We start from the raw sequence: 25708 nt of genomic DNA on the forward strand, positions 1-25708 counted from the left end.
ACAACTGTAAGTCAAATTACATTTGACATTTTCTGTCCAACATGTCTCTGTTGCATAGCTAGACACGGTTGCCAACAATGACTTAACCAAAAATAATTAAAACCCAAAACTTCAAGCACAAAGACTAAGGAGTGACAACATAACATTTAATTCACATCCTCTCTATTCCTACTTCATTTTAGCAACATTTACAGTCTTGCTTTATACCTAAATTTCCAACCTAAGATGTACATTTTTGCATCACAACTAGCAAAAACTAAAACATTGTATAGGACATTTATTGCCACAGTGCATCACTACTGCAGTTTGACACATGTATCTCATATCTGACCTTGTCTTGAAGAGGAAAGAGGTCAAAAGTCAAAGGTCAAAGTTATGATTTCATAGTGTAGATACAGAGAGTTAGATGAAAACAGTACTTACAGATATAAAGAAAATTCTACAAACAAAAACAAAGAAACATGCAAGAATGAATTATCATGCCATCAAGTAGACAATGGTATCTAATAATAACACATGCCAAAGCCACAGACAAGACACACAGACTGTATCAGCAGCAAGCCTACCATGCTCAATTCTGGCCAACACAAGTTCTTGTGAACAAAAAAAATCAAAATTTAAAAGTGGGGTAAAATTAGTCAGTTAGAAAATAACTTATGATGAAGAGAACCAGGAACACTCAGGTTTTAGGTAGTTGCAACTATGTTCTAATTTTGGCATGGTTAGCAAAATGAATCAATCTCTCACCCCCGTTTCTAACTGAAAATGGAACGACTGATCATAGAAGAAAGTATTAAAGAATGTACCAAATACTGACTATTAGGGGTGACTGGATTGAAAGGGGTGGGGGTTTTTTGATTATTTTTTTTTTATTTTTTTTTGTTTTTGAAGTCATGCATTGGATTCTACAAAAAGATGTAGAACTATGGAAGAGAGGTACAAAAAGCACTTACAATCGGTCAGAATGAGTTTGGTCAGGCTTGCTGTCTCCTGACTCGCTGTGCTGTGCCTTATTGCTCTCCAGCACTGTGGCTCTAAACCTATTACTGCTCGCTTTGACAGCTACATTGGAAGAAAGGAACAGAACAAGAAGAGAAAAAACCACAATCATTGGCAAGCCCAGAGGTGGGAAGTTAGACTTACGTGATACCAGGATGGTTACTTGGCACCAGTTCCATTTCACAAACTAGACCCATCCAGTGAGACTGTTGTGGAAAGTCTACAGTTATGTCTCGTCCGTTAGCACTGATAGCTGCAATAGGAATAAAAATAAATGCATGCACAAGTGCACGGATTTGTAACTCAAAACTTTCACAAGGCACATGTACTCTCTTATGAAACACACTGCTGGTGCAATTCCAGTATTAAATTTATACAAAATTGACACTATCTCAGTCTTTGAATCCCAACTTTAGTTGCAATACTGGTCCATCTTCAGTAGTAAAATCAATGATTTGTTGTAATTATCAGGATATAACACTTACCAGTGACAGTTCCTACACTCTGATGGGTTGCTGATCCCCATTTATACTTTGGTGCTGCTACACTCTGTCTCACTCTCACTCTATCACCAACTTTGATGTTACAATTTGCAGGTATTTGAAAGTTATGACCCAACAGTTCTACATGGATGTATCGAACCCAGTATGTGCCACCTTTACGTTGCCAATCAGATTGAACATTCAGATCATGTAAACCATCACGATCCAACTGGAATAGCATAATCAAATAACTGTTATAGCCAAACATATCTCACAGAGAAAGCAGAGAAGCAAATGAAATATCTCACTTACTTGTCAAGTACATACTATCAATCAATCAATCAATGGAAAGAATTCGTATTGCACCAAAATCTAATACGAGTAATGTTCTATGGCGTTGAACAGGAACAATATGATGACATTGATATTAAACAAAGTTTACCAGTAGCTGCTTATTTATTGTATGCAATGAAACTCCAAAAGGAAGTGCATGAATATATTTGAGTATTGTGTATTTTAATATTTTTTTCCTGTCAATGTGTATAAACTTTTATTGTACATTGTATTATGGGCTGATAATTACACAAATAAAGACCACTAGCATTGAACAGGAACTATACTATACTAATCACAGAGATAAACACCATTTTTAAAAACCTGAGGCTGATAAGTGTTCATCATGATCTTCAACCTTGTATTGAAATGGTTCACTTTTGAACGTAATATGATCTTTGTATCACAATTACGAAGTACAATAAACCTTCCATATCATCGTTTTCTCCAACAAATGACGAGAAACAAATTGAAATATTGTGAACAAGACAAAAAAGTGAATTGTAACATATCTTGTTTTTACCTTGACCACTCTGCCAAGATCTGAGACTAAAACTTCTTCATAAGTACGACAACACTTGACCATCATTCCTACTTGAATGTTGTCTCTTACATAGATGGCATAGTCATCATTGTTGAAAAAATCAGTACGTTTCTTGAAGGTTTGATTATCGGCTTGTCCAGCATCTTGCTGCAAATCAATCAATCAATCAATCAATCAATTAGTGAATTTATAAAGCACCAGTTTCCACTACAATGTAGCTCAAATGTGTTGGTACAGTTAGAATGCTCTGGAGAATAGATATGTCTTTAGGTTCTTTTTGAAGATTAGCTGTTGGTTTTTGTTGTATTTCCAATGGCAGTGCATTCCATAGATGGGGTGCAGCACGTGAGAATGTATGCCGCACAACAAATATGGAATAAACAATTTTTTAGACAAATTCTGTTCACAATCATTTCATCCAGAAACTTCAGAAGTGCAAACTATTTTCTGTTCACTGCTTACGGATTCACATTTTCATTTTTGTATTACACTCATAAACTTAATCATGTGCTCTTTTCAAAGACATCAGACATCATTAACAGATGGATTATCTACTCTTTACTGAAATCCATTAAAACCATTTTAGCTCGTTCCTCACTTTACTGCTTAACTCATCCTTCAGTGTCACAGATACTTATTTGTTGATTTATAAGTTTCTGGTATAGGATATTATAACATGCAAAAGCTTTCAATTGCAATAGAATTCATATTTCCACTCTGACCGTTGAACAATGCAAATAAAATGAAAATCACCATAACACAGTAAGATTACATGAATGTTAAATTTACCGGATCTGGAGTAACTTCAGGGATCTCTTCCAAGTCATCTGATACAGACTCAGAGTCAGAGAAGTCTTCACATGATGACATACTTTCAGAGTCTGATATCAAGTCTGGTACTTGTAGGTCAGGATGTTCTAGTAACCAACTAACTAACACTTCAGCTGATGGGGAGTCACCTGAACTACCTGGATAACATAGAAATCAAAATATGTTAACGACACCTGTTTTAACAACATAATTCAAAATCATTGGTCTATTCAATAGAATTGGGAAGAACTACTTAGCCCATGAAATGTTACTGTCAGTTTTGATTGGCCTATGAAATCATGCTGTCAGTTTTGATTGGCCAATGGAATCCTTTAGTCAGTTCTGATTGGCCTATGAAAACATGCTGTCATTTCTTTTAAGCCAATGAAGTCCTGTCATTTTTGAATGGCCAATGACATCCAACTAGAAGCTCTGATTGGCCAATGAAATCCTACAGTCAGGTCTGAATGGCCAATGACATACAAATAAGTTCTGATCATCCAATGAAATGAAATCAAAATCGTACCAGTTCTGATTGGACAATGAAATCCTCTTTTCAGTTCTAATTGGCGAATAACATCCTACTGTGACAAAATCCCTTGTGAAAAAATAAGGATATTTTCTTCAACAAAACCCTGACTATATATACATTCAAGGAAGTATCCCACACTTACTGTGTGCCTTCATGGCAAATTCCACATTCTTTCGAGGAAATCCCATTTCCATGAGTTGTTGAACAAGTGGAGATGGTCTTGGTGGGGATGGTTTCCTCTTCTTTGATTTACTGCTAACTTTCACATTACTGTATTTCTCACTGATGTTGTTGTTGCTAACAATGTTGTTACTAGATGCAGCAGCTGCAGCACCAGTAGATGGTGTAGAGCTAACTGGTGTAGATGTTGGAGTTTCACTAAATGAACTCTGTGTATCATCAATTGTAGGATGACTAGCTTCAGCGGCAAGATACTGACATATCGCAAGAGCAGCAGCCTGTTTATAACAAAGCAAAACATTGGTTCTATTTTATACAACTCTTGCAATTGTCAAACTGAAAAAATCAGTATTAGGCGATATCAACCTGGGCAGAATGAGTGACAAATCAGCTGGAGCATACACTCACATGTAATTCTATCAAACTTCAAAGACACTTTTGATTTGGAGATGGTTTGAAAACCAACCAATCACTAAGAGCATAGCATCCATACACTCACCTCTAACTCTATTCTATCAAAGACAGCTTTGATTGGTGATGGTTTGGTGGCAGCAGCCATCAGATGTTGTAGAAGTAACACCTGGGCCGTGGAGGGTTCATTGCCATCTTCTGACGATGGTGATTCAATAGTTGTAGTCAAAGACAAAAGTTGACGTAGATACTGCTGGCGACTAAACAACACCCTAGCAGCCTTCAATACGCCGAGACGAATCTGTTGCTTTCGAAGCAATTTACAGTTGATGGGATCTACAAAGTAGAATTTGTAAATACATTTATCAATGCAATGATACAAGGTTAGCCATTCAGTGACTGAAATACAGTTTCTGTTGTAACTTGTCTACTTGATATCAAAGCTAATGAGACATGCAACTTAGTTGTCACTTAAAGACAGGACAATGTATTTACTAAGGTTGGGGTACCTGGGTAACAGAGGGAAAAAGGGGTAAAAGTTGCATAGTTTTTCACACAATCTACAATAATTTTGTTTTGGAACCCTGGTAAACTAACTGGGGAGCCCCTGCTTACCGTCCATAACAAAAATACTGCAGGATGAATATAACTTTTGACCAATTTAGTCCAGATCACACTCCAGGAGACTTAGTTTTGTCCATTTACCCAGTAAAAACAGCCACATGTAACAATTTTTGTTCACAAAACGAACAGTAATTCATTCAATGAACATGTCCACCACACTAATCACAGAAAAATATTACATATGAGTAGGTAGGGAAAATCTATCAAAGTTCTACAGTCATTTTACTGAGGGATCCCAATAAAATTATAGTATAATATATGGAAATATAAGAAATTCATCAAAGTAGCCTAACTTTCCTACCAAGGTTCTAACACTTGAAGGTTAGCATAAACACTGAATGAGAACCAAGGCTTTACAACCCTTAATCTGTGGAAGTTTTTTTGTCCTCTGTATACTCTCATAACTTATCACACACCAATACAACCCTGCAACAAAGGGTAAGAATCGTCATATTGTTAACTATTATTTACCTGTATCTGATGTATTGAATGACGATGAACTGCTTGGTCTACTCAGAGAGGCAGCAGCTTCAGTCTTGGGTGCACGGAATCCAGACCCAACAAGACTACCCAGAGATACCCATGTATGTAAGATGTTTTCTGACATCAATAGCTTCTCCACACTAAAATTTATAACCTGGACCTACAGAAACAATGAAACAGAACAAGATTACACACTGTTGCCGAAATAGACATTGAAATAGTACAAGATTACATGGTATTGCCAAAATGCATTACTCCTATTGTATGCATGGTAAAATAAATCCTATTCATTTATCCTATATACAGCTATCTGCCATCTGCTATATGTTTACTTTATGTATGTGGACGTAATTTTTCAATTTGAAAAAAAAATTATTACATACAAAAATATGTAGGTCAAAAAAGTGATGAATACACTTGGTGCACTGTGACAAAATGACCCTCCCTAGCATGTTGCATTACGTAGCATCATCAGTACTTCAGATGGTGAAACTTTCCTGATATTACACACTGAATATACCATAGTTAAAACAGTGACTGTATACAGTCTGTATGAGGTATTAACTCTGATTTGCAAGAAGTTTCAACAGACAGACATAATCTCTATTTCACAACAACAACAACAACAACAACACCACCTGTCTTGGTAACCTAGAGAACAATCAATGTCTATTCATTACTTTCTGAGCATTACCATTTGCAAAAAAAAAAAAAAAAAATTGATGGCTCTTGTTCAAAACACAAAGTGGTCATAACAAAGTTGTAAGAATTGACTTACTGATGAAAGGTTCTTGAGTCTACAGAGTTTCATAGTCCGTTGACCATCACACTGCACAGTCACTTTACCAACACTGGAGATACGTGCCACAGTACCTAGACCCCATTCTTTATGTCTGACAAATCCACCAAGACGTGGTCTGCTATCAATTCCACCAATAACAGCCAACACTGCCATCACTTCACCCTGAGTTTCCAACATACTACTGTCATCATCAGGTGTCTGCTCAATGGGATAAAAGTGTGAAGAAAATAGATACATTGTAAATTAAAATAGATACCATGAGATGAAATTGTAAATTAAAATAGACACTATGAGATGAAATTGTAATTAACATAGTGTCCATCGAAAATAAACTGTTTAAACTTTTGGGGTAACTTTGTTCAAGAAAACACCAATCTATTCACCGTCAATATCACTCACCAGTCACACACATTCATACATACTAACTAGGTATATTTTCTGTATACTGTTACAGAGTTAGAAAGTGGTAAAATGCTACATTATACTAGGTATATAACCAAGTAGTGGATATATCAGTTGGTTTATCATACTATTAAAGTCTGATGGAGTGCTCAGAGTTAGAAAGTGGTAAAACTCCACATTATATTTGGTACGTACCTCAGTAGCCGATATTACAGTTTGTTTATCAGACACCATGTCAGCAATCACACTAAGTCTAACTGAGATGTATTCATTGATAATTCGACTCCATGAATCTAAGGAGTGCAGTTTCCTCATCAGAGACACAAGTTCTTCAGCCACAGTACTGCTGAACGATGCTGTCAGAGAAACTTGAGCTTTGGGGTGTTTCTTCTTCTTTACACCATCAGCTGTTGGCAGAACACAATATCACCAGACAAATGTTACCCTAGAAACTTTGCATGAAATGTCTCTACATGTTTTACTGAAAGGTTTTGATTACAGTTATGAATAATTTTTACTTGCAAGTACACTTTGATGTCTAATTTTTCAATGTATATGTCTCTTTTCCACTATGGTAAAATCCCAGTGAAAATCCTTTTTAAAGACGTCAAATCACAATACCATGGACCAATGCTGATTCTGTGGAGACATGGCGATTCTAAAGGCTTGTTTCACTGCTCCATCAAGCTCCTGACAAACTCTCTATAATCATTTACACAAGGATAACCCCACTTACTGAGTATAAACCATTCAAAATGTTACTGGTACAAACCTGTTGGCAGCAGAGATGGATCTTGAGAACAAGATAACATGACATTTCCAAGTAAGTGAAAGAGTTCATTGACCAGATGTTGCATGGTATCTACTTGCTGACAGATATCCCAGGATGGTAACACAGCACGTAATACTCTCAGAGCCAATACCTACAATTATAATGATACACAACTCATTAACAGTGTTTTCTATGTAAATTATCACTTCAAACTTCTTGACAAATAGTCCCCTGAGGTGTGAACTTAGTCAAAGATTCAAACCATTTTTCTACCCATTCACTGCTGTTCTCTGCAGATGGTGGCATTCTTTGATATGGTAAGAACTGCAGTCAAATATGTGTGGTTCTATGTGTTGAAACCTGATATACTAAAGCTTTTATTAAACTGTCATCACAGCCATCTAGAAAAACCTTAGTAAAAGAGTGTTTGCTTGATATGTCAGTGACTATACTAATTTTTAAACACTGTATTATCAATAATTTTGCACTTTTAAAGGAGAATATAACTCTAAGAAATGAAGGTATTTTTGTAAACTTTGGGTTCTCGAGTGTCATTTCTGATGATTTTGAATCATTTACATTAAAGTTCAATTCTCAAGTTTTGAAACTTGTCTGTCTTTCAATGTAGTTTCTTTCCATGGACACATTCTGCCTCATGGGAACCAGCAGACATGGATATCTAATATTAAACAGAAGATAAATATCCATGATTGTCTTTGATATGGGTATCTGTAAGTGTACTTACCTGTCTGGGTAAATTGTATGCAGTAGGTGGCATATTTCGTTCTCCAATCACTCGTAGTAACTGTTCAATCCACTGTGGTGTACTCAGTGCACAACATACTGCAGGAGATGTAGCTATACTTCTTGCAAAGCCCAGTGTTGCCCATTCACAGTATTGTAGGTAGATGATACTGGCCTTAATACCTAGAATACAAAAACACATTCAGTCCATCAATATTAGAATATATTAGAACCAAATGTGAGATGATTCATGAAGGTTTTCTTCTTTGTTCACAGCTAAAAACCAACCAAATTGAATACTTCAAAGGCCTCACATATCAGAAACAATCCTTTTCATCAAATAGATGCAACACCTGTGACAACTACATCCTATTGTCATACCATCCACCATTATGTGTGATTACACATAGTATTTCCTTTCTTCACTGTGGCATACAGCCATGCCCATCATCATGCTATGACATTTATACTTCATACTTTCTTTATTGTAGCATATTGTCATCCTGATTGCTTTGTTAGATGGTCAATCCTTACTTTCTTCATTTCAGGATATTACCAATACCAAGCTACAGGCACCATGTTAGATGGTCAATACTTACTTTCTTCATTGTGGCATGTATTGTCATGCCCAGCACCATGTAAGTTGTTCAATACTTACTTTCTTCATTGCGACATCCAGCATCAACCAATGTCCTCAGCAGACCACAGACTGTCCTGACAGCTTCTTTCTGCATATTTTCAGCATGTACACCAGTACATATAGCAAGGGATCTCAGGAGATGAATGCCAGCATAGTGAATTAACACAGTAGGATGACTACTCTCTCTCATATGAGTCACCACTGGAATTAAACCAAAATCAATGTCAATTAACTCTTTTGAAAGTTATGACTGATTATGTTACAGCATACTGTAAACTTAGATATTTTCACGACTAGAAAATTTGGCAATTTTACAGTCTTCAGTTTGTTCTCAGAGACTTACTAATTACAAAACTGGTACATTGTGTTCATCTACAAGAAGCCATTTAAGTCACTCCTTATTTTTTCATATTTGTTGTCCAGCAAAATAAACAAAATAAGTCTTCAGTGAAAATTTCCAAGTTTACAGTATTTTGTATCTTCTATGGTTTGATATCACTACTTTTATGATAATTCTCATCAAAGTCTATTCAGCAACTAGATGACACTAGATGACGGTGAAATATCATAGACATGACTGCAATATTTTCTATGAAGGTGGCAACTAAATGAAGTCTATGTGCATTTCCAAATCATTTTTACAGAAGTTCTACTCAAAATATAAAGTTCACAGTATGGGTATCTATTCAAGTTTTACCAAATTTGCCACTCTGATATTGAGATTCCCAAACATTGCCAAAAAAAAAACTACTGGCATGTCATTATTCAAAAAAGTAAAAAAATTGTTCTGAAATTATTAAAATCCCAAGAATTGGTGTGTGTTAATACCTGGATCAATTTCAACTTCTTTGTCATCTTCTTCTGTACTCTGCATTGGAGGTGGTCCAGCTAGTTTTAAGTCATATTTGCCTTCTTTACCCATTCTATAGGAGTTGGTACTTCCAGTATCCCACTGCACTCTGATCCACCCATCTTCACCTAGTTCACCAATCACTCTACCTTCACTAGGTGGAGGACCATCCTACAATGACAAAATCAATGAGATTATGATGGTTGCAAATAATACCCTGAAAACAATGACAGAACAACAACATATAATATTTCTCACTGATCTCCCCATTTCCAGTCATGTCCTCTGTCAACCCTGCTATCTATTTTAATCATAATAGCCAATTAAGGTCCACTGTACCCAGATACCTAGTCTTGCTGCTAGACGTTCGGGCTTTCTGTCAATACTATAAGCGAACGAAGTTCGCAGTGAGGGCTTGGATGCTCCATCCTTGATAGCGATGTTCGGTCGTGTGTCATATTTTATCGGAAGAACATCCGAGGTCTAGCAGATAGACTACCAGATACCCTTGTATCCATAATTCATACATACTTATCTGATCTCCGCTTTCATTTTTTGCCTCTGTCAACCCTAGTACCTATTTCCAGTCCTGTTCTCTGACAACCCTTGACCCTATTATACACATGTTCTTATCTGATCACTCTATTTCAAGCCCTGTCCACCCTAGTACCTATTTCAAACTATGACCTCTGACAATCCGAATACCTATCATTCACATGTTCTTACCTGGTCTCCCCATTTCCAGTCCTGTCCTCTGACAACCCTGGTACCTATTTTCATCATAGTAGCTAGTTCAGGTCCACTGGTAGGTAAAGGTGCTGGTTGTGGCTGTGATTTAGTTTCTTCTACTACAGCAGCTACATGAGGTTCATCATCCTCTTCCTGTGATTCTGGGTTAGGACCTAATAGATACAACACACAATGTACAGAACATTTATTTCATATACCGGTAGTTTAACTTGATAAATTACATCTGTAACTCAAAATTAATGTATTTAACATATGAACACATCAATGGTACCTTGTGTCAAATTGTGGATAAGACGTTTCAACAAATACAGGCAACACACACAAATTCATGCACTTGCATGCAAGCACACACACACATCCCTGTAACATACCAATGTTTCAACAAATAGAAATACATGCAACACAAAGTCAAGCGCTCACCCACACACACCCACACCCACAGACACACCCCCCCCCCCAACCACACAGTCATTTGATTAACATACCTGCTAGCCTCAGTACAGTCTGTGTAAGACCTAGAACACCAGAATTCAGCAGCAAACTGAGACTGTTGGCCTGATGATCTGAAGTGAGCATAGTCAGCATAGCTAGTAGAAACCTAGCCTGTGGTAGAGTTCCTAGACTATTACCATTGCCATATGCTCTACTTGGATTTATACCAGAAGTCTTGAATAGGTAGTCAGCACTCAGTACAGCCTCTCTCAGTGTGTTGATGGCCCATGTGTGCAACTTTGCAAATGTGATTTCCATTATCATACGATTATATGTTGGGATCAGGTAGATATTCTTCAGACAGTGTGGAAGTGGCTCACTGGGATAAATAAGAAAGCCATAAATCAGACTACCCAATGACTAATGCAACAACAGAAATAGAGGAAATTGTGGAACATAGAACTAATGTGTCTCTAAATATCACCTAATTATAATAAAGAAATATTAAATTCTGTGGTTTTCACCACCTCAAATGGTTCAACATTATGTCAGACTTAAATACTCTGAATTTCTGTATGTGTGTACATGTATGCGTGAGTTTGTATGCATGTGTGTGCATGCTTACACACACACCTAGAAAATTCCCAACTCCACAGTGAGTCAAACCCACAATCTAACCCCTTCTACACGTCATTCTGAACCCCACCAACTTTTCCACACAAAGCTAGTACAGTACTGGTTCAATTTAATCTATTCTTACTGTATTTTACTCATCAATGGCTAAAACAAAGAACCTGATGTCATTTTAAAATTTCATGTCCATTCATTGATCAAGAATTCTCTATACTTATTCTATAGTCAGGTTCTATTTGTAAACCATCTGTATGTTGATTCCCACCTGTTATTCTTTGTCAAGGGCAGTAGACCCTGCCAACCACATAGGATATTATATCGTACAGACGGGATAACAAAGTCTTCCTCAACAAGTCCAAGCATAGCTTCAATACCTTTCTGACGAATTTGAGCTCTGTCCACCTAAAAATCCAGAGGGAAGGAAAACAAAAAATGTATTATTCAACTGTTCCAGTAGTTACTGGTAATTTGAAATGTCTGTGATCAGACTGTTGTTTTATCCATGGTCGACAATTAAAACTGGCTTTGAAGGTGCCAAAAGTCTTCTCCTTATCACACTATCAAACTGATATACACCACTGCTACAAAAACAACAGTAGATGCCTCTGATGTATGTAGGTTCACACAATGCTTCTATCAGTTTGCTTTATATGTCTATGACAGTTAGTCAAATTCTATAATTCCTCTGCCTCCTTACAATAAATTTCATGTCACAGTTTCTGACTTACCTCTTTAAAAGTTTACTGTGCCACTGAAACACACTGTGATTCACCTAAAATAATTATGCTTTTTTCTATGTCTTCTTACCTGACAGATGAGTGATTTACGTAGATTTTCAACATTAATTGGGTCTTCAGCCATGGAAAATTCTACAATCTTCTGCATAAGAGCCATTTCTGTAGTTGCACCAGTCATTCTCTGTCTCAACCATTTGAATTTCCTGGCACTTGTGATTGCACTCAAAACGGCTTTCCAGGAATCCTGAATAAACAGTAAACAAAATCAACCTAATTCTCACAATCTTCTCCCAAGTATGCAAAGTACAACAGACATTATATATTTCAGTTTCCAGTTCTAAAAAGATCAACTCACAGTATCTACTGGCAACTATTTTGGATGCCAAATTTTGACCTGATCTTGTTACTACAATAGAGGGATAAATCTATAAGTTCCAGGATATGACGAAACTACAAGTAGATTACTGTTCAGACAAAGAATCCTACTGCTTTCCATAAACATGGATGCATTAGCAAGGATAAATAACTTCAATGAACTTAAGACATAATCCACATTAAACAAGGAAAATTTGCAAACAAAATGGCTGCTCGGCAGCCATATTGGATCGTATCATGAAACAAATTGACGTGCATATGTATGCCATTGTATGTTACCCCTGTACCAAGTTTGAAAAAAATTGGTCCAGGCATCTCCAAGAAACGGCTGCGGACGGACGGACGCACAGACAGACGGAACCCAATCCATAAGTCCCCGTCCCGGACTTCGTCCGGCGGGGACTAATAATACTGCAATGGCATTATGCGTATATCCTTGTTCACCTCATCACCTCCATTGAATGTTCTTTTGCTCACCAAACACTGTACATTAAATCTGTATGCATTCAGTCTAGCATCAAGCAAGAAATGACACCTGAGATCACACAAGTACGCCCTCCATATTTTGCATGGCTACAAATTGTACAGACAAAATACAAAAGAAAGTTTTAATGTTCCTACCTTAGATTGAGAAACAATTATTCTATGTTATCTTGTATTTTTAAATAAATTCTTACCTTATCCTTGGCTGTTTTTTCATGTTTAGTTGACGGTTTAGCTAAAACTTTGACAACAAATCCACTGTCTGGTTTTCCTTCACTAGCTCCAGCACTGCTTTTATCTGGTTTGGCTGCACCTATCAATGATAAAATTAGAAACGGTCTCTATAAATGTTAAACTGGAGTACAAAACTAGCTTTTAGTTAATCTGTTTTTTATACTCAATTACTAGACTTTACACAGACAGTACTGATACTGTATTGCTTTGAAATAAATACAGATTCAGGGCTGAATTGCTGATAAAATTCTTCTTAGAAAACAAATACCATAGTCCGCATTTCCGATTTGACACTATATTGCTGGACTAAATGTTAAGAGTTAATTTCAATTATACACCAGTTGTCAACTTATGTTTTTCTCATATTTAACATTTTCAAATATTAATATTTAACTCACATAATTAATCTAAGATTCTAACAACTGCAAGTTTTAGGATAATTTGCCTTTCTTTACCCTTTTTTTTGATAATCTCAAGATGATGAAAATCAAATAAATGAAAGTCTTCAAAATAAATGAGTGACAATATGGGTAATAATATAATTTCTTTTCAAATACACCTGTCTTACCTTTGGTCCGTCTGTCTCGAATCATTTTGTGAGTGATACTTTTCCATCTTGGTGGTGTACTCAGAATTTTGAGTCGTGATGCAGCAGAGACTTCATTCCCTACTGCAGGTCGAAGTTCATTGAATATAAATAAACAACGCTCAACTACAGGTGCACATACTTCTTTGTAGGATCTCCCTAGATCTTGATGAGCCTGTATAAAGAGAAAACATGACAGTACAACGTTTCATAAGAAATCACTGCACAAGTGAGATATGACTGTCAGTAATTTCACTGAGAAGTTTAGAGATGCACTTGGCAAATACATTTCCATATTGGTCTAAATTAGCATTTTTGTCAGAGTATAATATACTAGTATAATATTGCCAAGTTTTCACAACCTGGGTTCTTCATCAATATTTTATTTTATTTTACCAGATTTCCTCTCTCACAAATTTTAAGTCTAGGGAAAGCACTGTAAATGAATATATGTCATCAACTAGGCAATGATTACAAACATGATGATCGAGATAGTTTTGAGAATGAAGTATTCATATACGAGGATAGTTATTTGTTTTAAACCACCACTTCTTACATTGATTGTTCATAGGGTGATTGCACCTAGGAATTAGTTTCATTTGCTACCAACAACAGGAAAGTGGACTATTTAGGCGTTAGTCATGTACATCATTTACCACTACTGATTTGTCAATCCAAGGCCTTTAAATTTGGGAAATCTTTTCTTTCAAATCAATTATCTCTGACAACCCTTGGGATGGTACAATACCCTCAGAAGTGTCCTACTAATTGGAAAGCATAATTATACAACTATACCTTCCTATTATATGCATTACCAACACAGGCAAAAAGCTGTCCTTTTTTGTCAATTGTGTCACTATTACACTGAATCCTACAAGTAAATCTGTATAGGAATGCAAAACAACCATCTCACATACCTTGATTAGTGAACATTTCATCTGAAAGACAACTTTACACATTTCAGCAATAGATCGTGGTAAGCTGATGTGTCTATGATGACCTGAAGCATCACCTTGAGCTCCATGTTCTGCCATTGCTAGCGCTGCATGTCCCAAGTCTAGATGTTTCATTAAACATGCAGTCAGTAATCGACCAGCTTCTTCTACAGGATGATCATATGGGAATTCTATCGGCATTATCAGATTGTGATGTTTACAGTATCTCTCTGTGTAAGACATGAATGTTCTTACATGTGCATCTTGTATTTTACCTTCTGCTATAGCTAACAGAAATGGACCAGATGGGTCTGCTTGAGACACCTGTCTGGCAAAGAGTTTCTGATTCTCTTCATGTTTAGTTGCAAAGCACATGGCAGATGCTTTGGCTTCACTTTTCTCTTCATCACATGGGCTGATAGGATGGTATAATTGGAGTCCGCCAGCAAAGATATCTGACTTCAACCAATGTTCTAACTCTTCCTCTACTGTAGACACTGGTGTGCTATGTGCCTGGTGGTTGGCATGGAGACCAAGTAACAAACCAAGTACACGCTCTGTGTCCATGAGTGGTGACGATACAGTACTGACATCAGTGGATACAACCAGATCTTGTTCAGGCTGAAGAAGATAAATACACCAGTTAGATGTAGTAACTTTGATTTCACACTTTGCATTTATCGCTTTAACGACTACGTTGGTTTCTGTAATTACACCCTATATATATAGGGTGACAGGCTTTAAAGGTTTATGGTTTCACTTTTGAGCACACTGCTCAAAACTAAGCCAAACTATCTGTAAGTGTAGTAATGTCTGTTGGCATCTCTTTGACACAGTTGTTGCACATCATTTTTGAGTCATGTTTTTCTAGACTAATAGTAGTACAAACATTTCATCATAAAGTGTAACCACTGAAGACTATTTATCAGAGTTATCTTTACATCAAGTGACCACAATTATACTTACCTCAACATATACACCAACAAAGAAAGCTTGCATCATCTCTCTGGCTTCAGAGGAATGCTGGGCTTCTTCAAAATCTTCAGTAGCATCCCGAGCTGATGAAACAGGGAAAGCAATGTTATTCAACTATTAATTATGCACTCATACATAGTTGACATCAAATGCAATATTGTAAACTTGAAAAAGATTATCTCCACATCTTTTACCTCATTTCACAGAGGAAAGAGAAGAGCAAATTAAGAAGTTGTTAACATGTCTTTTGTAGCCATGTTCAACATTTATACAATGCACCAGACTCAATGTTGTACAAATTTTAATCTCTAGAACCAGCTGCCATAAAAAAGCATTGAGTCTTCCAGGACAGAAATGTAATGATTTACTAGTATAAAATCTGGTCATGATAATTCGCAATTTGGACATCAAAGTTAGCAACGTAATGATTTCTTTCTGTGTCAAGAAGTCATTAAGTCCTTGTTACAATGTAAAAATGTTTACCTGCAAAGTTTAGGAGTGTATCACTTCCACAGGGTGCCTGTGACTGGAAGTCTTTGACATCATACACTTTTCCATGGATAACAATCCACAGTCCACCATCTTTGTTGTGGTTTTCAAGATCAGCTTTGCGAATCAATGGAACATCATCACTTCCTCTGTGTGGAATATTACCAAATGTTGATCCTCCTGGAAGAGATACATCAAATTGCATATGTCTTTATGTGTCTCAAAGTATACATAATTCTTAAAAGGGTTGTCAGTGGCCGGGGTTCGCACCCACTCAGTGGTTTGTATTACAGTGACTATAGTGTGGTTTTGAGTGCGTGTTGAACTCTGAAATGTTAAGTTTTATGACAAGCAGTGTAAATCAGTATGACTTATTACATGTTTATTATTAGACATACCAATGACACCTGGCCAGGCAAGATCTTCAGAATCTTCTTTCTCCAATCCTGGAGCTAGTCTGTTGAATTTGTCCAGTAATTCTAGTAGACTGCCTAGCATTGGTATGGCATTACAGGACAACATAACAGCAGATGATTGTACTTGTAATAACACCATACATACAACTAATTCTGGTAATAGTACACCTAGAAATATGCAAACATAGATATATTGAGGTGTGATAATAAGTTTAAACAGTCCCTATAATAATAATTGTACAACTAATTCTGGTAGAAATACAAGTGGAACACATAAACAGAGATATACTGGGTATCTCTTGGCAACTTGGTTGTACCAATTTCATACATTAACATAATTCAAAATTTTATTTCAGTGTATTATCTCTATATCTTAAGAGGTGTTTGTGTTTGCTTGTTATTGTGCTGTTGGCTTGTTGTTGTTGTTGTTGTTGTTGATGTTGTTGTTGTTGTTGTTGTTGTTGTTGTTGATGTTGTTGTTGTTGTTGTTGTTGTTTTTGTTGTTGTTGTTGTTGTTGTTGTTTTTGTTGTTGTTGTTTGTCTCTTTGACATAGGCAACTGCTGCAAACAACTTGTGTTAGTTAGATAGGCAGGTTGTCAATAAACATACCTGATATGTCTGACTCTATGACATGGGCTACTGCTGCAAAGTGTTTGCAACTTGTGTTAGCTAGGCTGGCTGCTACCAATAAGACATCACTCACATGAGAACACAATAGTGATATGTACTTGCATAACAGAGAACACGCTCCTTGAAGTTCTGGGTCTGGAAGAGTATTTAAAACAAAAGTCATGTAATGTTTGTAAGTTCACAAACTTTTAAGAGTTGTACACTTAAGAATATCAATTGTGTAGAATATTAATTGTACAACTTAGGCTTTAATTCAAGCTTAACCACTGGTCCATTACATAAAATTATGCAACATACAACACTCTGAGTTCATCTCCATTCAAAACAAGTGCCAAACAAGAACCAAATTTTTGGTGATGTACACAGATTATACCACATAAGCTATTAAAATATCTTTTAGCATTGTGCTTTCGATCTGTCTCAGTCCGCATTAGAAAGACAAAGTCCCTAGTTACAGCCTACCACTACATGGCGATATAATCAGCCGATTGTAGATGTTAGGTAGTTTGATGCCCCTATCTCTGTTATCTTGGGATTGTAGGGTCTGATGAGGATCATCGATCAACACATCAAAAACTCAATGCCATAAAAACTTTGAATGCTTGAGTGTTATACATGTAACCTAGTATGTAAATCATTTGATCTACAAAGCTGATTAACATTTTGGTCAAATCTTTGGTATCATAACTTTTAAATTTAAAGTTTGATGATATCTGACATAAAAATGTTAGTTTAGAACACCACAGTAACAGTTCTACCAACCTGATAAAGAGCCTGCTTTTGTCTTGTCCTCTTCTCTTGGGAAGAGTTCACCCACAAGAAGACGTTGAAATCGAAGTAACAGTTCTAAAGAAGCTGATCTTTCTACTCTAGGTGACTTAAGTCGTTCATCTGATGTGCTCTCTAGACTCAAATCTTGTAGTTTTGTCAAAGTAGTACTTGCAGCATTCCTGGAACACATGATAGAGGGAGATATTCAACAATAATTTACTTTAAGCCAAGCACGAAACAGTAACAAAACATGTATATTTTTATCCTTATTTGACCCTTCAGCAGTGTTTTCAAACACATTTTCCCTTCTGAATGTCAATAAATTCACACAGACTGGCAGATTGATTTGGTGATGTTAAAAACATTATTACATGAAATATTTGATAAAATCTCTACATAACAGTACCTTAGTAGTTGTTGCACCAACTGTAGCAGTGGTATACTAGTAATTTTACTCTCCTTCTTCTTAGATGTTTGACTTTTCTCTTTTGTTTTAGTTTCTTTCTTTTTCTCCTCTGATTTTTGTGCCGATGGAGGTCCTGGTCCTTCCCCACCCTCCTTGTCATCACTGCCTTGTTCCTCTTTATCTTTCTCCTTCATCCCTTCAATGTCTTTCACTTCAGTTTTCATAGCAGCCTGTAAAGCTGACTCAAGTCCTCCGTCAGCCATAAGACTGCTGACTAACAGGTCCATCATGAAACGACGACCGGGTGTCATGGTAACATTCTCTCCAGCTGTAAATAATGAAATCACACATTTAATAACTAGTCAGTACAAAAAAATATTTCCTACTACTGAATTTTGATTCACAGAACTTCACAACGCAATTTTAATTATCAACTCTTAGCTTATCTAGTATAATTGCTGAATTTAGTATAGTATAATTCACAAAGGAGTTAAACTGGTTAGCTGATTTCATTACTGTTTGTGTTATTTAAGTACCTCACACATTATGCTTTCATGGGATACTTGACAGATTTCTGTACTTGCTTATTGCAAACTAGTAAAATATTTACCTATTATTGTTTTATAAATAATTGGAAAAATATCAACTTTTAGGAGGGGGAGGGGTCCTTTCAAGCCTTACATACGTGACCACAGAGGTGGTTACCACAGTCATTAAGTTATGATTAAGTCCTATTCTGAAAGCACTCTACGTAACTACTGGCATTATTTTAATGTTACTCACCTGCTGTAGGTAAGAGAGATGACAGGGCCCGTGCTCTTTCTTCAGCTGTGGGTAGTAAGATAGACCAACCACTCTGTAGGGTAGACTGAGCTGCAGATTGTACAGTTGATAATACACCTGCATTGCTGGCTAGATCGACTACACGTTGTTTGAGACTGGACAATAAAGATCCACCAAGACCTAGGCCTAGATCTTCTGGGTTTTCATTTTGAATGATAGCTGCATGTAGCTGTAACAAGAAAAGAAATACATTGTCAGCAAATAGTCACATAGTACTGCATATAACAATTAACAAGCTGAACATGACACTACAGGTTTTCATTTGTACATTTTTCATCAAGATAAAAGCTTTGTTTAGTTTGCGATATAACTATAATTCTATAGTATTTTGCAAAGGATCAATGCCCTATGTAATTTGATATTTAAATAGGAAGGAATTTTTGCACATGTGTTTATTGACAAATGAATAAATGGTTCATAAACCCTTATAATAATTTGCACAGTAACAATGCATTATGATTTGGACACAGTAATACTAATTTGTTCACAGGCATCAAGCCAGCATACACAGTACTATCAATGACCAACAGAGAGGTAATTCAACAAATAAGAACTGGACAGTTAACCCTCTTTCTACCAGTAGGATATGCATTTGCACCCAAGAAACCAAATTGGGAAAAACATGATATTTTTGGATAGGCAATCATAACAAAATTTGTGAGAAGTTACAGCTACTGGTGCTTTCAGCTCATCAAATCTCACCTGTAATCTGAGTAGATTCAAACCAGCTACTGCCATACACTCCTTTTCTTGTGGTGGTGGCCAGTCACAACGTCCATCTAAGTCATCACACACCTGACTTAACAGCTGATCTAAGTAATCAAATGTGGTCTTACATACGTCTACACAGAATGGTACTTTGAGATTTACAGTCCAGTGTCCACTAGATGACCAGGCAAAACTCTACACAAACAGAATAGAATTCAATCATATAAATGCAGGCGTTCAGTGGTAACAAGTTTCAGTATTTGTGTGCATGTGTGTGTGTGTGTGTGTGTGTGTGTGTGTGTGTGTGTGTGTGTGTGTCTGTCTGTCTGTGTGTGTGTGTCTGTCTGTCTGTCTGTCTGTGTCTGTCTGTCTGTCTGTCTGCCTGTCTGTCTGTGTGTCTGTGCGTCTGCATACATGCTGGTTTTTGTTTCTTTCACAGGTATACTGAGTGGCTGTTACCTGCAAAATGCTACACATATTACAATTATTCATGTGTGATTGTAGAGGTTTTGACTAATATTCAAACTTAAATTAAAGTATTCACAATGATGTTCTTCTCATACCATTCATGTAATTAACAGCAAAAAGACATTTTCATAAATTTAGATATCCATTCTTCTCTAAAACACTACGTTTAAGCAAACAGTAGTTTTAATCTTCAATAGTTTAACACCCTATTTTACAGGTAAATAATTATATATGTAGACTTTCTGAAAGCCAAGGGTCTGTAGGCTTCATAGCTATCTTTTTGACATTGGCAATAAGATGCAAGAAATGGATACTGGATACATTAGCATGGTTTTCAATGGCCAATAGTTCTAGAATGGCAGTGTAGTCTGATAGATTTGGTTTTCCTAACATAGAATACTTGATAAAGTATTACATACAGCAGGTCATGTAGATCAATATATTCCATATAACTATTACAACAGACTGATAAACTACAAGTACATACAGCATCTAGACATACTGTACTTACCTGTGATGGTCCACATGCAATGCCAGTGATATTCTTTCCTTCCAAAGCACTCATAGTTGTGGGTTCTGACTTAGTATTAAGACTGTTATCACCTAGCTGTCCTTGGTCATTTCTACCCCAGCAGTACACTTCACCTTCCTCAGTTCTGGCAAGACAGTGCATTGACCCCACCTGTAGGTCAACTATCTTCTTACCTTGCAATGCATCTACTAATTTAGGATACCGTATATGTTCTTCATTGCCATGACCAAGTCTGTAGCCATCTCCTTTACCCCTGGAATGACAAAGATTACAGACTTGAACACTGTACATATTTACTGATACAATAATATTATTAAAATATTTGTTTATGAATAACGAGAAATACTTCTTTTTATTTTGAATTATTTTATTTTTTATTTTATTTTTTTATTGAAATTACTTTCATTTGCTTTTCTTTTTTCAGTTAATGTCTGTATTTAGCAATATGCCCCAGTCAGAATAGTTTACTGAAACTGCACATTTTCTTTATTCATGATAATTTCAACTAAAGTGAAAACAGTCCACACTAATATTAAGATTTATCATTTTTTCGTCTTCTTTTTTGTTGACTTTTTTGTTGTTTTTTGCCAATTTTGCTCCTGCATGTAAAATATTACACATCTAACATTGTTGTGTATTTGAACTTATTTTTTCTAATCATTGACTTTTTGTCATAGAAGACAGTTTTATAACTATTAGAACACAGATGAAATAAAATACTAATCTCTCGTTTAGTCCCCCTGGGATATTTTATACATGTACCTGTTGTATCTGTTATGGTCGAGTTATATTAATAAATTCTGGTCTAATCAAAGAGATTATTACAGTAATTTCTTTTTAGATAAACTTTTTTTCTGTTGAACCTTGCATAAAAGTGTGTATAGAGAGTGACAACCTACCATGTCCAAACACTGCCAATTTTAGACAAGCCAGCAGAGAACTGAGCACCACAGAAGACACGGACAATATCATGACCATTCAGCTTTTCAACAATTTTAGGTGTTTTACAGCCATCACTACCACCTCTACCTAGTTTACCGTAGTCTCCATCACCCCATGACCATACACATCCTGAAATCCAACAACACATATAATAAATAAATGATACTTTTACATATATCATATTTGTACGCCATGATTCAATCAGATGATGGTTTTGTTAGACTGGCTGGTTTGTGATCTGTAAATTGCTGATTCAACCATCACAAATGATATTTGTTTCTATTTAAAACTATAAACCCAACTTACCATCATCGGTAACAGCAAGGGTCTGTGCATCACCACTGCCACATGCAATGTCAATAGCTCTGTGACCCTTCAACCCTACAACTATTGTTGGAGTACTGTGATCCTCACTACTTCCTGTAAAGACAGCAATTCATATGATTTGATTAGGAATGAAAACAGGCAATGGAAATCAACGAATATTCTTGCATTATATAATTTATAAAAATTTCAAATGTTGAATGATTAATGTAACATATATGGAAGAATACATTATTTTCAAAGTCTGTTTAAATGATTTTGACCTGATTTTTTACAATCATCTTTGAACACATTACAGGAACATGCATAAATTTGATTCACAGTGTCCCAGTCTGCCAGGATTGCCTCAATCCTTATGTACAAGTTCACCTTTTTGACAGATAGCAGCACTAAAGGTACAACAATTACTAAAGGTAGCAAGTGTTAGATTCACTCACCATGCCCTAGTCTGCCATAGTTGCCTCTACCCCATGTAAAGAGTTCACCCTGTATGGTGATAGCAGCACTGTAGGTACTACCACATGCTATATGCACTACATGTCTACTGGACAATGCTGTCACCAGTGTAGGCTCTTCCTTGGGACTGTAAGATAACAATCAATAGAAAACATTATCACTGGCCAACATAGTAGATGTGGTATGGTGACAAATATTCCAAACCTTCTACAATTCCACACACCTACAGACTGTCACGACTTGTCTCACGACTCGTAGTGACAAGACCCCTTAAGTCAACAAACAAAAAAATTGAGAACTAATAATATCTAAATAACATGATAACACTACAATTATTCAAACTTTCATACTTACTTAGTATCACCATGTCCAAGTCTACCACCATCTCCATTACCCCAGGAATACACCTCTCCATCTGATGTCAAGGCTAAGTAATGTTTACCTTCAGGGTGAGCTGCAATCTTGATGACGTCCTTATCTGCTATATTCTCCAGTAAATGAGGACTCTGTTGTAGGAATATTTACATGAAAATCATTGGTCTAACATTCAGAGATATAAATCTTACACTTTGCATGTCAATACTGTAGAATTAGAGATGAGGATAATCTCCAGAATAGTGCTGAAAAATTAGCATATTTTGCACCTAGCGGACAGTGTGTATATCGTTGTACAATAGGCCACTGGGGCAGTATTTACAGTACAGGTACTTTCCATTACCACAAAAAAATAGTGATAGTGTTTCATGTAATAACCATACGTTCTGCCACAAGAGGGCACTGTTCATGCAAAAAACTATCTTGCCACTAGAGGGCACTATTTAGTGGAAATATTAACTTGCAATATCCATAGCATACCTGTGTTTCTGAGCTATAGAAGTGAACATACACTCTGCCTGAGCTGGTGAGGGCAAGTAGACATCTCTCAGCACAACAAATCTGAGTGACACATAATTCACTCAGGGCGTCAATGGGATATGGACCATATGGAGCTGTAGAACCACCAACCCATGCAATCCAACCCCATCCTAACACTTCCTGTGATGATGACGACGAACCTGATGACGATACCTAAGAAAAGATAAACATATCCTTGTATTAATTTATTATTTACGTATATCCTTGTATTAATTTATTACTTACGTTTTTTTTCAAAGTTTTAGACAAACAGATGTACTACTAGGATTATTTTAAGGCTGCTATAGGCATGTCTTCAACAAAATCTTGCAGGAGAGTCACTGTGTCCCATGTAAGCTGGGGCTGAAGTCCTCAGCAGGGTTCATCTGATTTGCAAGTACACATAACTAATTACCATACTTTGTTATTGTAATCATTAACAATACATGCAACAAATACTTTATTTTTCCATTGCTATCAAACCGACGAGAATGAAACAAACCTTGCGAAAAAAATGTCCCCTCTAGTGACAGTCAAATTTTGTTCCAAATGATAAAAACTGACATTGCTTGTGAGTCAACACATAGGAAGCGATAGGAGAACACAACATTTTGATGCATCAGTGGCATGTCGAATTGGCTTTGCTGCTTAGATGGCACACTGCACAGAATGTAAAACTAAAGTGTTAGACATTGAAACCTACCTTTTGTACAGCTGATGGCGGTGCGTATGGTAACGACAGTCTGTCAAGATGTGACATGATAACAACAGCTGTTTGTCTTAGATCTACCGATGCTTCATCATCTTGAGGTAGTTGTAAATATCTCAGAAAGCAATCTGTTGGGCTAACTTTCAAACTTCCGTTGGACTGAAAATGAAATTAAATCCAAAATATTAGCACAAAATGTAAATGTACTATGAGTTTGAGTAACTGCTGCTTAATTTTCGTAAAATGAAAATGACAAACTATGGTGTGTAGTTTTTGAACAACAAATGTTCAGTACTGTTCTGAAATTTGCTCATTAATATTTTGAAGAACACACATAATATGATATAAACATTCTACAGGATGCATTCATACCAAGATGTAGACACTTGATTTTAAACATGGCATTTGGATTCCATGTTCAAATAACTAAGTTCTACCATCACACTACAAACACAGAGAAAACCAAATGCTCTCAAACATTCATGTTATATCTACAATAACCTTACCTCTTCTAATTTAGGACTATCTGGTCCTTTAGATTTACTAGTATAGACTTCTTCTAATCGTCTAACCATTGGTACAAGTGGTGCAGATGTCCCTGCTGAGTTACTTCTGTTGTCTGTTTCTTGCTGGCCATACTCCCATAGTTGTAAGAGTAATAGAACTGAATTGAGTAGTTCACTCAAGGTCCCTCTTTGTAAGGCTAATTCTAATAGTAATGCTAATGCTGTGTGTTGGTCCTGTACTGGGATAGTGTTAGCTCCTTTAGCTGTTGCCCCAGCATTCAGATCTCTGTATCAAAAAAAAAAAAAGATTTCAAAAATTTTAGTCAAAGTACTTTCTACACTCTCCAGATGCCTTTTTAATTTTTCACTCATACTAACTTTGCATTTTGTTATGTTAATAAAAACACACTCAGATTGAGTATGTAGTCATGCCTTCATTGTTGCTGTCATATAAAATGAATACAAACACAACTCAGTCATTTTCACCTTACCCAGGGACAACAGATCTTATACAGACACAACTTGGCCATTTTAACCATAACTTACCCAAGAACAACAGATCTTAGAAACTTTGAAGCTCTATCCACGACTTCCAGCCAAACTTTAGATACAGAAGTTTCATCAAATAAAGTAGCTTCAGGAAGAGATCTCATGGCTTCCAGAGATTCCTGCAGTAGTTCACTACACAGGTCAGCATCTTCACCAGTCCTCCAAGCTCGACGTAGAAATGCAAATGCAAATGACATGGCTGCCCTAGAACCAACCCTTGCTAGGCCTGTTGTTGCTTTCTCTCCTACATTACTAGCACTGTACAAGATAATAACAGAAACATACATCAGATTAAAATTCCAAACTTATTAGTTAT

At 36.4% G+C, this 25708-nt stretch overlaps 1 protein-coding gene across 1 annotated transcript in view; it reads right to left on the reverse strand.

Annotated features, from left to right (window-relative positions):
- Nucleotides 1-25708, reverse strand: part of LOC144438615 (E3 ubiquitin-protein ligase HERC2-like) — a 55729-nt gene that overhangs the window by 25103 nt on the left and 4918 nt on the right. Inside the window, exons 6-42 of the mRNA XM_078127713.1 lie at nucleotides 25390-25650; nucleotides 24844-25129; nucleotides 24332-24496; nucleotides 23590-23802; nucleotides 23089-23240; nucleotides 22716-22861; nucleotides 22261-22374; nucleotides 21912-22083; nucleotides 20992-21265; nucleotides 20007-20207; nucleotides 19245-19473; nucleotides 18462-18789; nucleotides 18047-18234; nucleotides 17264-17419; nucleotides 16636-16821; nucleotides 16232-16417; nucleotides 15740-15831; nucleotides 14756-15394; nucleotides 13821-14013; nucleotides 13213-13331; nucleotides 12231-12404; nucleotides 11689-11825; nucleotides 10844-11169; nucleotides 10335-10510; nucleotides 9587-9779; nucleotides 8777-8992; nucleotides 8120-8301; nucleotides 7375-7525; nucleotides 6798-7009; nucleotides 6177-6398; nucleotides 5387-5558; nucleotides 4380-4627; nucleotides 3843-4158; nucleotides 3148-3326; nucleotides 2338-2505; nucleotides 1485-1710; nucleotides 1144-1252 (exon numbers count right to left, since the gene is read on the reverse strand). Of these exons, the coding sequence (XP_077983839.1) occupies nucleotides 1144-1252; nucleotides 1485-1710; nucleotides 2338-2505; nucleotides 3148-3326; nucleotides 3843-4158; nucleotides 4380-4627; nucleotides 5387-5558; nucleotides 6177-6398; nucleotides 6798-7009; nucleotides 7375-7525; nucleotides 8120-8301; nucleotides 8777-8992; nucleotides 9587-9779; nucleotides 10335-10510; nucleotides 10844-11169; nucleotides 11689-11825; nucleotides 12231-12404; nucleotides 13213-13331; nucleotides 13821-14013; nucleotides 14756-15394; nucleotides 15740-15831; nucleotides 16232-16417; nucleotides 16636-16821; nucleotides 17264-17419; nucleotides 18047-18234; nucleotides 18462-18789; nucleotides 19245-19473; nucleotides 20007-20207; nucleotides 20992-21265; nucleotides 21912-22083; nucleotides 22261-22374; nucleotides 22716-22861; nucleotides 23089-23240; nucleotides 23590-23802; nucleotides 24332-24496; nucleotides 24844-25129; nucleotides 25390-25650 (7707 nt within the window). The remainder of the gene's footprint in view (nucleotides 1-1143; nucleotides 1253-1484; nucleotides 1711-2337; nucleotides 2506-3147; nucleotides 3327-3842; nucleotides 4159-4379; nucleotides 4628-5386; nucleotides 5559-6176; nucleotides 6399-6797; nucleotides 7010-7374; nucleotides 7526-8119; nucleotides 8302-8776; nucleotides 8993-9586; nucleotides 9780-10334; nucleotides 10511-10843; nucleotides 11170-11688; nucleotides 11826-12230; nucleotides 12405-13212; nucleotides 13332-13820; nucleotides 14014-14755; nucleotides 15395-15739; nucleotides 15832-16231; nucleotides 16418-16635; nucleotides 16822-17263; nucleotides 17420-18046; nucleotides 18235-18461; nucleotides 18790-19244; nucleotides 19474-20006; nucleotides 20208-20991; nucleotides 21266-21911; nucleotides 22084-22260; nucleotides 22375-22715; nucleotides 22862-23088; nucleotides 23241-23589; nucleotides 23803-24331; nucleotides 24497-24843; nucleotides 25130-25389; nucleotides 25651-25708) is intronic.

This window comes from Glandiceps talaboti, chromosome 8, assembly GCF_964340395.1.
Source record: "Glandiceps talaboti chromosome 8, keGlaTala1.1, whole genome shotgun sequence".
Taxonomy (NCBI): domain Eukaryota; kingdom Metazoa; phylum Hemichordata; class Enteropneusta; family Spengelidae; genus Glandiceps; species Glandiceps talaboti.